The sequence below is a fragment of the Falco peregrinus genome, chromosome 14 (genome assembly GCF_023634155.1).
Source record: "Falco peregrinus isolate bFalPer1 chromosome 14, bFalPer1.pri, whole genome shotgun sequence".
Lineage (NCBI taxonomy): Eukaryota > Metazoa > Chordata > Aves > Falconiformes > Falconidae > Falco > Falco peregrinus.
Window position 1 is genome coordinate 632,939 of NC_073734.1, and position 12,895 is coordinate 645,833.

The window sequence follows — 12,895 nt, forward strand, 5'->3', positions numbered from 1 at the left end:
CTCACGCAGCAGCTGGCCTCGCGGCCCCCCACAGCAGGTCAGGGCCCACCGAGGGGCTGGGGCCAGCAGCGCGGGCTGAGCCCGCCGGCTCCTCCTCGCAGCCCCGGTGGGAGGACGATGGGGACAGGCCCTGGCTCGGCCTCCGCTCCCTCCTCGCACCAGCGCTGCCAGGCCAAGCTGCTCGCTATGGCAACCCAGGCGGCTCCGCATTGTGACAGAGGGGCTCAGGGGGCCACTCAGCGCCCCTGGGGGAGGGGCCTTCATCAGCCCCGCCTGGGCCGCCGGTGTCCCTGCTGTCCCCCAGCCTGTCACCGCCCCGTGCCCTGTCACCCCCCAGGCTGTCACGGCCTGCTGTCCCCTCCTGTCACCACGCAGGCTGTCATGGCCTGCTGTCCCCTCCTGTCACCCCCATGCTGTCCCAATCTGCTGTCCCCTCCTGTCATCCCCAGGTTTTCACGGCCTGCTGTCCCCTCCTGTCACCTCCCAGGCTGTCATGGCCTGCTGTCCCCTCCTGTCACCACCCAGGCTGTCACTGCCTGCTGTCCCCTCCGGTAACCCCCAGGCCTGTCCCTGCCTACTGTCCCCTCTGGTCACACTCCACACTGCCACTGCCTGCTGTCCCCTCCTGTCATCCCCAGGCTGTCACTACCTGGTGACATAAGCTACATAAGATAAAAAAGAAAAAAGAAAAAAACCAAAACGAAAACCTGCTTAGGTGAACACCAAAACACCCATGACTTTCTCAGACTCTTCACTACCCCACATGTGAGTCAAGGGACAGGATCTCCCAAAGGCTCTTTTGCAGGCACTTCCTGAAGACACCCCCACCCCCCACCCCACCCTGCTTTTCTACAAGTGCACAAAGAGGTGAAGAAGAGTTTCATGTTTAAGTTAAAGGAGGCAGTTTCTGAAATTAGCTTAGGTGAAAAAAACAAGGTGGTGTACTCATGGATATTCTCCTCTGCAAGGCCATGAAGAAAACATGAACCGCAGTCCCCAAAGGCAAAGGAGCAAACTGAGGGAGAGCAGCTCATCGGTGCCTTTCAGAGCTTCAGCAGTCTGGGGAAATGGGAAAAAAAACCCATACAAAGAGAAACAGCAGCCAAGAAGCACTTTTATAAAATGCATATTGGGGCCTGTTCCAGACCTCAGAATGACTTTCAATATTGCTTTGCATGACTATTAGACCAAGGCCTAAAGTGGAGTGATAGCTTCTGCTTGCCGGGGCATGAGAAGATCACTCAAATGAGCGACACAGTAACAAGCAAACACCAAAGGCAACAGCGGAGCTTACCATTTCCCTCCACTGGCGACCAGCTGTGCAGTAAACCAGCTTAACCAGCCTCCCTAAGGATGGCTCTAAAGTCACTGAAAAGGAAAAAAAGAAGGTAAGTTCCTAGCCTGGAATGCAAAGGCACCATCTTGGCTCCCAGGCAGGTGGCACTGATGGCCCAGCAGGGTCATGTCCCCACGTTCCAGGAAAGATAAAAAAAGTGCAGGACGTGTTTGTGGGGTGGGTTTGATGCATCCTTTCCGTTTGGTGAAAGCCTGAGGAAGGATGTACCCCACGGTGGGACTGGTGGCACTTTAGACCTGAGGTTAAAAAAGTGCTGCACATCAGTGACACTGCCCAAGCTGCTTTCACCACCAAACAATAAAAGATTTGCTTTCTGCAGTATGGTGGGAATGATGCCATAAAGTCGGTCATGGAGAGAAACCCTCTAAGCCTTGCTTGCAAGTTTCAGAAGGCAGGCATTCTTTATGGCAGTGCTGGGAGCACGGGGGAATGTTTCCTCTGAGCGTGCTCACCCAGTTACTCGAGGGCACGCACTACGGACAGCAGAGCACTTGCACACTCATAGCGCATTACACATGCATTTTCAGTCAGGCACGGGATGGGTTACAAGTTTCTTGCTTTAATACAAATGAGCACACACCCTCAGACAGCACTGCTGAGGTTTTTTACTAGCTCCCCATGCTCCCCAAGCGGGGCCTTGCCCTCTCTCGGGGGGCTATCTGAGTCAGAGGTCGCGATCTCCCCCACAACAATTACCTCTGCCCGACTTCCAACCAACATTCTGCGGATCGCAGCACTCTATCGGCTTGTCTCCTCCTGTGGCCACAACGTCCTCACCCAGAGGCTCTTTCTGCATCACTGAAGAGAACGGAGATCTTTTCCCCATCCATTCTTTGTTCCCCATCCTTCCCAAGGCTGACTCCCTGGATGAGAGGTCCCTTAATTTGTCACTTCTAACAGCTTTAGAGAGTCAGCTTGGCCTAACCTTTGTGCGCAGGTGTGTTTAACGTAGAGCTAAACACCAAATCAGTGTGGTAACTGGGGAGCTCAGACATCTTGTCCCTTTGCCGAGCCAGCAGCCTTCCCTTAACAGAATCCCTGGACATAAACGTATATACAGTGGAATCTATACGGTGGCATCAAACGTCCGCCCAGACACCACATCCGTCCCTAAAATCCTTCCCCCCAAACAACCCTGAAAGACTTCCCTTGACCCCCTCCTCCACCCTGGCTGTTCCTGAAATCATCCCCCACCTCCACCTCCCCGCCCTGTCCCTAAAACCTTTTCCCCCAGACCCTGGTCCAGCCCTCCCCCACCCTCGGCCCGTCCCTAAAATCCTTCCCCCAACCCCCCGGTCCTTCCCTAAAGGCCTCCATTAACCCCCCGTCCGTCCCTAAAACCCTTCCCCCAGGCCCCCCAATCTGTTCTCTAAATAACACACACACCCTCAACCCCCCCCACGCCCCCACCCCCGGTGTATCAATACACACACACCCACCTCCCCCCAACCCCCACCCCCCCCCACACCCACTCCCACAAACACACATCCTTGCCCCACCCCCACACACCCCGCTCCATCCCTAAACACCTTCATCCATTCCCACCCGTCCGTCCCTAAACCCCTTCCCCCCGCCCCCTCCCCTGCCCCCGTCCCTCTGTCCCTGGCACGGCCCAACTGCCCAGCACCACCAGACCACTCTGCCCCAAACACCGTAAGGCAATGGTTCCCACCTGCCAATAGCAAGTCGAGGAACATTTTTTCTTCTTAAATAGAGAGAGTTTTACTTCACACGATGCCGACTACGCCAAATTATGTTTTGCTGACTGACTGGATACACAGCAAAGCTGAACTCTACATCAAATATAATCAAATCTATCAAATCTATCAAATGATGGAATATATCAAACGCAGTTTCTTATATTACAATAAAAGAAAATAGCATGCAATATGATAAAAGGAACCAGTAGCAGTTACTGTGAGCAATATGATAAAAGAGCAACAGAAGCGAAGCATCCAATTGTTATTCCAAAGTGTTAACATGCCTAAGGAAAGGAGACATCACCAATTCCCACCCCAATTCCCTTCGGCTGGGAGCCCCCTTGCAGCTGGTGCCAGGAGTCTCTCGGGAACTGGGAAATTCCCCTGGAGAAGGTGCCAGGAAGGAATTCTCTTGTTGCTTCCCACCGTGCATGGTAGCCATGTGACGCACAGCGCAAGGGTTCTGCTCCCTGCTTTCTGTGGTGAGAAAATTGACACAGCACTTTAGAACTCATACAGAAGCAAAAAACATGGCTTGGGAAAGTGCAGCGCTGCTCCCCTGGAGAGGGTTCCAGGCAGGAATTCTCTTGCTGCTTCTCACCCTGCCCTGGCAGCCATGTGAGGCACAGCACAAGAGTTCTGCTCCCTGCTTTCTGTGGTGAGAAAATTGACCAAAACCTTGTGCACTCATGCAGAACCAGAGCTCACCCTGTCAAAGTGCAGCACTGTTCCCCTGGAGAAGGTGTCATGAAGGAATTCTGTTGCTGTTTCTCACCGTGCCCGCACAACCATGTGAGGCACAGCAGAAATGTGCTGCTCCCTGCTTTCTGTGCTGAGAAAACTGACCTCTTTTCAGTAGCAATAATGCACAGCCCAAAAAACTCACCTTGACAAAGTGCAGCAGTGCTCCCTGGAGAAGGGGCCAGGCAGGAATTCTCTTGCTGCTTCTCACCGTGCCCGGGCAGCCATGTGAGGCACAAAAGAAAATTTCTGCTCCCTGCTTTCTGTGGTCAGAAAACAGAACCATCACTTTTGAAATGGTGCAGAACCAAAAAAAAGTCACCTTGTCCAAGTGCAGCGCTGCTCCCCTGGAGAGGGTTCCAGGCAGGAATTCTCTTGCTGCTTCTCACCCTGCCCTGGCAGCCATGTGAGGCACAGCACAAGAGTTCTGCTCCCTGCTTCCTGTGGTGAGAAAATTGACCAAAACCTTGTGCACTCATGCAGAACCAGAGCTCACCCTGTCAAAGTGCAGCACTGCTCCCCTGGAGAAGGGGCCAGGCAGGAATTCTCTTGCTGCTTCTCACCGTGCCCGGGCAGCCATGTGAGGCACAAAAGAAAATTTCTGCTCCCTGCTTTCTGTGGTCAGAAAACAGAACCATCACTTTTGAAATGGTGCAGAACCAAAAAAAAGTCACCTTGTCCAAGTGCAGCGCTGCTCCCCTGGAGAGGGTTCCAGGCAGGAATTCTCTTGCTGCTTCTCACCCTGCCCTGGCAGCCATGTGAGGCACAGCACAAGAGTTCTGCTCCCTGCTTCCTGTGGTGAGAAAATTGACCAAAACCTTGTGCACTCATGCAGAACCAGAGCTCACCCTGTCAAAGTGCAGCACTGCTCCCCTGGAGAAGGGGCCATGAAGGAATTCTCTTGCTGTTTCTCACCGTGCCCGGGCAGCCATGTGAGGCAAAACACAAAAGTTTTGCTCCCTGCGTTCTGTGGTGAGAAAATGGACCTCTCACATTTGCAATCATGAAGAGCCAAAAAAACCCTCACTATGGGTAAGTGCAGCACGGCTGCCCTGGAGAAGGTGCCAGGAAGGAATTCTCTTGCTGCTTCTTGCCCTGCCCTGGCAGCCATGTGAGGCACAGCACAAATGTTCTGCTCCCTAATTTCTGTGGTGAGAAAATTAACCCCTCACCTTTTCAATCATATAGAGCCAAAAAACCCTCACCTTGACAAGTGCAGCACGGCTCCCCTGGAGAAGTGACAGGAAGGAATTCTCTTGCTGTTTCTCACCCTGCCCTGGCAGCCATGTGAGGCACAGCACAAAAGTGCTACTCCCTGCTTTCTAAAGTCAGCAAAATTGACTGTCCACAGTTGCACTGATGTAGAGATAAGACTTTCTTACTCAAAAGCAAAACCCAAGAAGCCATGTAGCCTTGGGAACCCCCTTGTCCTTCCGTGTGGCTGGTGACTTCCCATGGCTCTTCCGCAAGGCAGGACAGATAACCACGAATTTGGAAGCCCACGTTAGTTCAAGTACACTTAGTCCTCTGACAGTCACTACTTAGGGGCCAGCGGTCCTCTCACCCCTCCACAGATCTGCCTGTTAGTCCTCTAGCAGTCATTCCCCATGGAGGGACCACAAGTCCTCCACACCTACCCACCAGCTCACCAGAAATGAGTCAGACCACGCCAGAAGTGACACTGCCTGACCTGCAGGAGATCTATTAGACCAGTAACGATGGTTTCAAGACAGAAAAGCCCACCACCATCCACCAGCACAGCAGAAAAACAACCAGAAGAAACTTCGTACACAAACCAAAGGCACCCATCCAAACCCCACAAAGGCAAAATAGCTGAAAAAAGGCACTCTCCGCAAAAAAAACCCACCACACAGATCACAAGATAAGATAAAAATGCCATAACCCCAGGAACACAGGGCCAACAAACACAGATTCTGTCCATAACAGTAACACACTTTGACACTAACTCGCTTGACCTCTGACATACTTGACCTTGTTGCCCCCAAACCACAGCACATCGTAGCCCTAAGGCAACACAAAACGGAGCACAAAGTCCCTGAAGATCTCCGCCAGGGCAAAAGCAAAGCACAGAGCCACACAGGAGGGGGGGTTGGAAGGGACCCGTGGAGGTCCTCTGGGCCAAGCCCTCTGCTCCAGCACGCTCGCCTCGAGCAGGTTGCTGAGAACTGTGTGCCCTTGGCCTTTGAAGATCTCCAAGGACAGAGACTGCACAACCTCCTTGGGCAACCTCTGCCAGCATTTGATCGCCCCGAGGGGGAAAATTTGCCATTTCTATCTCTCCTTTCACTGTACCACATTCCAGAACAGCCATGAGTTGACAAGCTCAGGCTTGAAACCAAGTGCTGTGGCTGGCCTGAAATTCTGTCCCCCTTTTTTTCATCCACTAGTAGCTAAAGGAGGACAAAGAAGGATTTCTTTCAAAGGAGAACTTCTCTTTTCCTCTGTCCTTCTTCTCTACCAGTGATCTGGATTCTGAGTGCTGTGCCACTGTCCTAATGGCTGGGATAGGGATACTTCTTGTAGGACAGGGAGGAGGTGACAGTGGAGATGATCAGGCTGGGGAAGCTGAAGGAAAACGCAAGCAACTGGAGTTGCCTGGAGCAAGAGTGGCCAGCTTCCGAGCTAGGTCACCTCGTGTCCTCAGCTCCTATGCAGGAGCTGAACCACACACATGGACTGCAAAGCAGTGTGACCCATAGAAAAAAGTTTGCTTGGCTCGGGATCGCCCAGGGGCATTTAACTGCAATTCCGCCCTTGTCAGCAGGAAGGAAACATGCCCTGCAAGCACACACTGAGGCACGACACCTTGCCCGGGGCTAAAGGGTACCTCAGGAGACCTACATGGGACCCCCCAGCACCTGGATTGCTGGCTGGAGGATGGGTAGGTCAAAGGACCCTGATGGGAGCCCTGCAGGCTCTCATGCATTGGACCAACGGGCACCTTCCCTTGTCATACAGAGCATCCTCTCGGATGCTCTGGACAGTTTCTGGTAGATCTCTGGAGAAGAGCTTCTCCCCAGGCCTCTCCCATGGGCTTGCTCACCCCCGGAGCCCTTCCCAAGCACAGCCCCAGCAGGTGGATGCAGCCGGCGTTGCAGGGAAGAACAAGCAGCAGGCACCACAGTCAGCACTGTGGGAAAGCTGGGACCCCAGACACCCACCCAGGCTCTCCAATCCCAGCCTGGCCCACAAGAGTGCCTTTATCTCCCTTTCCCAGAAGTGCTGAATTCCCCTTCCAGCATTAGCCACTGGACCCACGCTGCTTCTTGCTGCAGTGTACAACAGCCACAAGAGAATTTGCTAGATGTCTCTGATTTCCTGCATTTTTCCTGAACAGGGCGGGTGTGTAACTCTCTGAATCACTTCTATTTGAAGCAAGGCATTGCTTAGGGTCAACAGTGAAACGAGACACGGGCCATCAAAAGCTGACTACTTTTCCCCTTCTTTGCCATGGTCACGGCCTACCCCACAGACTCGCCCCTGGCCGTGTCGGCCACCGGCTGGGTGAAGGTCATGGCTAACAGGGCAGGGGCTCCTGTGTGGCGCTCATCCAGCCCTGATTGCCAAGGGTGAAGCCTTAGCACCCAGGTGGGATAAAGCCTTCCCAAGCAAGGGTGGTGCTCCAGGGGCACCACAATTCCTGCCGAAGCTCACCACACATTTCATTTCCCTGTGGCGCCTGGCAGGACACGAGCGGCTCTTGACTGCTGCTAGTCCCCCCGTCTTTTGGTAAAAATGGAAGTTTTTCCTCCTGCTGGGCCTGCTCCAGTTCCAGCGCCTTGGGGCCTGAGGCCTGGCACGGCCTGTGTGCCAGAGGCCTTCCGACCGCTAGGCCGGCCTCCACCAAGAGGAGTCTGCCTCAGGCCACAACGGTCACCTCTAGGAAAAACGGCTTCTTTTATCGAGCAGGGCCCTGCCCAAACCCCAGGGCAAAGCGCTGGCCGCAGGCGCAGGGAGGTGGCCCTTGCCCCCTGCCCTGTCCTGCGCGGGGCTCCCCGGGGCGAGGCAGGCCCGGCCATACTGGAGAGGGCCCCAGCCCCGCCCCGCAGGCCCCGCCCACTTTCCGTTGGGCTCAGACCGTTGGTCACGGGGAGCCCACGGCCACCACAGGCAGCAGGGCAGAGCCGTGCTGGCACGCAGCGGCGCTGGCAGGAGGCAGCCTCTGGCCCAGCAGCGCTGCCACAGCACCAGCACCCCGCTTCCCAGCCTCGCCGTCGCCGGCTGGGCCCCCTCCTCGCTGCACGGCCAGGGCCCTCCTCTCCCGGGCAGGATGGGCCAGGCCAGCTGCTGCTGCGGCTCCAGGTGGGCTCCCCCCGGGCTCGGGGACACGCGGGCACAGCTGGGCCACGCAGCACTGGCGTTGCTCATGCCCGCCGCTCTCTGCTCTGCAGGGAGGCTCTCAGCGACGCCGAGCCGGTGCTGAGCGCGGACGTGCGGCTGACCCGGGGCCGCAAGAGGAGCGAGAGGCGCCTGCTCCTCCTCCACGAGGAACTGGTGGTCGCCAAGTTGCGGTAAGACCCTCAGAGCCCAGATCCTTGCCCCCAGCCCCGGCCCAGGGACACCCTGGCACCAGCCCCAGGCCCCGGCCCCTCGGTGCTGGAGGCACCAATGTCCGTCCCAAGGGCAGGTGGGGGACAGGGCTCTGCGCGTGGGGACCCAGCCCAAGGAGCCCCCCTCCAGCTCAGTGCCCGCCTCTGCTCTCTGCAGACATGGCACCAGCCTGCGCCCACAGCTCCGCCTGGCGCTGGACCAGCTGTGGGTGCTCAGCAGCGGGAAGGAGGCTGCGGGGCAGGAGGGACAGGAGGAGGAGGAAGGCACCGATGAGGACAGCACCTCTGTCATCCTCGCCTGGCCCACCGGCTCCTGCATCGCCACTTTTGGGTGAGTCGTGGTCGGGCAGCAGAGGTTCCCAGCCGTGCCCACGCCATCCCATGAACACAGGCCTCTGCCTTGCGTGCAGAGCTGGGCAGGGAGCAGGCAGCTCGCTGGCAGGGAGGGAGGGATGTGGGATGTTTCCCCATCCTGCATCCCCTGGTCACCTTTTGGTCCCCAGAAGGGAAGGGCAAATGCAGCCGCTCAGGCAGGACAGAGCGACCCAGGGCTTGGACAGCGCCTCTGTCCTGCCCCACAGCACAGGGCTGTGCAGGCACCCACCTTTGCCCAGGGCTGGGGGCAGCAGGGCCTGACACTCTCTCTCCTCTCTATCTGCAGATCCCAGGCACTGAAGGAGCTGTGGGTGGCCACGCAGCTGGGGTAAGCCGGGGGGATGCTCCAGGAGAAGCTGGATGGATGGGGGAACACAGCCCCCAGCTGGGGAAGGTGCCCCCGTGGCTGCGAGCAGCTCTCGGGCACAGCTGCCTGACAAGAGACAAGAGACGGCTTGGGGCTCACCCAGCTCTCTCCCTCTCCCTTCCCGGTGCACAGGACACCAGAAGGACGCACGGGAGCCCGCGTCACCCATCTGACATCCATCAAGCTCCTGGAGAGGGAGCTGAGCCGCCGCCACGCCGTGAGTGTCTCTCTGCTCTGGGCCCTGTCCCCAAGCACTGCTCCTACAGCCGAGCAGCAGAGCCATGGCTGCTCACCTTCTTCCCCTCCTTCTCTCCTGCCCAGTGGAGGACACTGCGCGCCAGGAGCCTGGAGAGGCTGATGGAGGCACAGGCAGAGGTGAGAATGGCTGCCTTGCACCTGCCTCTGGCTGCGCCGGGATGCGCAGGGACTGGGGTGAGCTTGTGCGGGAGGGACAGAGGGTCTGATGGTGCCACTCAGGGAGCAGAGAGTTTTGGGAAGCCAGCAGCACGCCAGCACGTTCTGACTGGTGACACTGGGAGGAACCCTGCCACATGGGGAAGAGAGCCCGGGAGGGCAGAGGGTCCCAGCTCTGCCGCGCTCAGGCTGCTGGTGGCCCTTTCTGCTGCGGGGCTGCTCTCCAAGCACAGCCCGATTCTTGGCTCTTGCAGGCTCATCCCAAGCAAGGGCCTGCGACGGCCCCATCTGCAAACGCAGGGGGACTTTGCCCCGCACCAGGTGAGTTTGGGAAAGCAAGGCAACCTCCTGCAATGCTGTGCTCACTTGTCCCGAGTGTCGCCATGCAGGTTGGGCAGCCCACGGAAGGATGTCACCTGGACGGACAAGGACAACTGCTGGGCAGTGCCTGCTGGATATGCTTCTGCGGGGACACGGAGCCTCTGCTGCTGCCCGCAGCTTGCAGGAGGGCAGGGCGAAGGCTGGCACAGGCTGACCCCGTGGCACGATGGCTCTCAAGAGCCTCTAAGTCAACACCTCCGAGCCACAGCCGCGGTTCCAGCTGCTGCCTCCCTGCCCATCCTGCCGCACCACACAGCACCGTGCTGCCGGCAGGGCAGCGCAGGGCAGGGCAGGCGCTGGGACCGCTGGCCTGGGGTCTCCATTGGTGGTGTCTTACTCTGTTTTCCTCTGCAGCAGGAGGGAGCAGCAGCGGGAGCAGCACCAGCAGGAGGAGGATGGGGCTGCCCTGGCCCTTCGCCCTGCGGCGCACCCCGGCCGCTGCCCAGGCGCCAGGGCAGGCGGGCTCCAGCTGCAGCAGGGCGCTCTTTGGGCAGCCCCTGGCAGCCCTCTGTGGGGAGGACAACACGCTGCCCCGGCCCATCCAGGTAAGCCAGCCTGGACAGACGGGGTCCCCAGCCCTCCCTCCGGCTGCTCTGGAGAGGGCCTGCGTGTCCCCAGCAGCTGCAGGGACAGGGCACTGGGCTCTGCACCCCCAGAACCTGCTTCTGGTCCCAGACCCTTTGTGGCGCTTAGGCAACCACATCTGGGGCAGAGCTCTGGTCCTTGCCACCGCTTGGTTCTTCAGCCAAGCAAGTGGCCTCCTGCCTCTCCTGCAGGAGCTGCTGGCTGTCCTGCGCCAGCAAGGACCAGCAACGGAGGGGATATTCCGCAGAGCTGCCGGTGGGACAGAACTTCGGCAGCTGCGCGAGGCCCTGGACCGCGGCAAGGACATCGACGTAGGAAGCCAGCCTGCGCTGCTGCTGGCCGTCATCTTGAAGGTGAGCACTTCTGACGTGCAGCTGGAGGAGCTCCTGGCTGGCCTGCAGCGTTCAAAGGCTCACCTGCAGCCCTTGGCATTGCAGGACTTCCTGCGAAGCATCCCCACCAAGCTCCTCGTCGTCGACCTCTACGAGGACTGGATGGCAGCCATGGAGAGGGCCAGCAAGCAGGCCAAGGTGGAGGAGCTGAAAGCGTAAGTGTGGGCAGCAGCCTGCCTGGTGAGCAGGGACCGGGAGAGTTCTGGGACCTGCCTGCAAAGGCACGGGCTCCTCAGAAAGCTGTCTTTTCGGGCAGCTGCAAAGCTGTGCAACACGGCCGCTGGCTCCCACCCGCCTGGGGCCAGCTGCGGGGACGGCTGTGGGCACCCTCTGCTTCATCAGCCTTGTCTTCCTCTTCCCTCAGGGTGGCTGACAAGTTGCCTGCGGCCAACCTCCTCCTCCTGAAGCGGCTGATGGCCCTGCTGCAGCACATCGGCCACAACGCAGCCACCAGCAGAATGAGCTGCAGCAACCTGGCCATCTGCGTCGGGCCCAACCTGCTGAGCCCACCCAACGAGGACCTGCTCCCGCTGCAGGCCATGCTGGCGGTGACCGAGAAGGTACGCCCTACCCAGCAGCCAGCGCTGCCTTCCCGGCCCATCGGAGCTTGGCTGTTGCGAGGTCCCTGGCTGCCTCCTCCCTTGGGCCAGTGCTGGTGGGCTGGGTGCCTGGAAGAGCAACCCCCAGCCGCAGCCGCCTGCGCAGGCGAAGGGTCAGCAGTGGGAAAGGCTGCTTGACACGTCTGCAGGCACCTGGCTTGAGACCAAGGCTTTCATGTCTGCAGGTGAACGTGCTGGTGGAGTTCCTCATTGAAAACTGCGGGGACATCTTTGGGGAGGAGGTGGCCGGCCTCTCCCCTCCATCAGCCGAGGAGGTGCCAGCACCCATGGACAGGGGCACAGGTAGGAGGCGGGACTGAGGCTTGTCACAGACACTGGGGCTTGGGATGCCAGAAACCTCAACGCTGACGAGACAAGTGGTGTAGGGCTCGGCTGGGCTTTGCTTAGGTGTTCTTGACTTCCAAGAAGTCGCGCTGCTGCACGTGCTTTTGCTTTCCAGAGCTGCGGTGCGAAGAGCAAAGTGGCCCTGCAGGCACAGCAGAGACCCAGCATCCGGCAAAAGCCTTTCTGGATGCAGCCGCCTCTCTGCTGGGCATCGACAGCGGAGCTGGGGGAGACACAGGGGCAGGGCCCAAAGCGGCAGAGGTACGGCAGCTCCACAGACGCTGGGGCAACATGTCTCAGGTGGGACAGTAATTTCCCAGGAGGCCAAGCAGCCGCTGGGCCTCCTCCTGGCAGCCGCTCTCTTGTGCCTTTGGGGTTCCTCCTCTCCCCCCAGAGTGGTGCGTGCTAAGGAAAACTGGAAAGGCTGTTTCTGGAATGCACTTCATGAAGTATGATCTGCTTCATCAAACAAAACATACCTACAAAATACCCACAAAAGGACAGAAAGGAGTAGCTGCCACCTTGAGAGGGCTTTTGCTCAAATCCTACTCCGTCGCAGCTTCATCAAGTCTAGGCTGCGTTGGCTGGACTGTGCAAAATGTGCACGATGCAAACCAGCATCTCCTCTGTAGAGCTCATACAGCAATTTGGCAGTCAGGCCCTCACTACCCCAGGCTGTCACTTGCCACCCGTTACCTCCCAAGTTTCTGGTTTAGGCACCTCCAGATTTGCCTCCAGGCACCCCCGAGGGCACGGCAGAGTCCCTGGCACGCCTGCCACAACTGACCAGCCTGCCCCAGGAAACCAGGTAGGAAGAGCTCCCCTTGCCTGACCTGAGAGCTCGCTGCAGGGGCTTGGGGCTTTCCCCATCTCATCACGCTGTGGGATGGAAAGGTTTGCAGGCTCCCACCAGGAGAAGGAAAAGTCAAGGAAAAGGAAGAGAAAAGAAGCCTGGGCAGAGGAGAGGGACAGCCAAGCACAAATAAAAAGGAGAAGAGAGGAAGCGATTTTGTGGACCCAAACCTGAGAAAATGCAGGAAGGTGCAGCACGTCAGGAAGGCCAGGTGC

General features: G+C 58.2%; 1 protein-coding gene across 1 annotated transcript; it reads left to right on the top strand.

Annotated features, from left to right (window-relative positions):
* Positions 1-10,391: 10,391 nt before the first annotated feature.
* Positions 10,392-11,383, top strand: LOC129785632 (T-cell activation Rho GTPase-activating protein-like; the record flags this gene model as incomplete). Its single annotated transcript, XM_055818574.1, has 4 exons — positions 10,392-10,451; positions 10,683-10,844; positions 10,929-11,038; positions 11,248-11,383. Coding segments are annotated over 4 exons (468 nt in total), but the record flags the coding sequence as incomplete, so codon positions are not given.
* Positions 11,384-12,895: the final 1,512 nt, after the last annotated feature.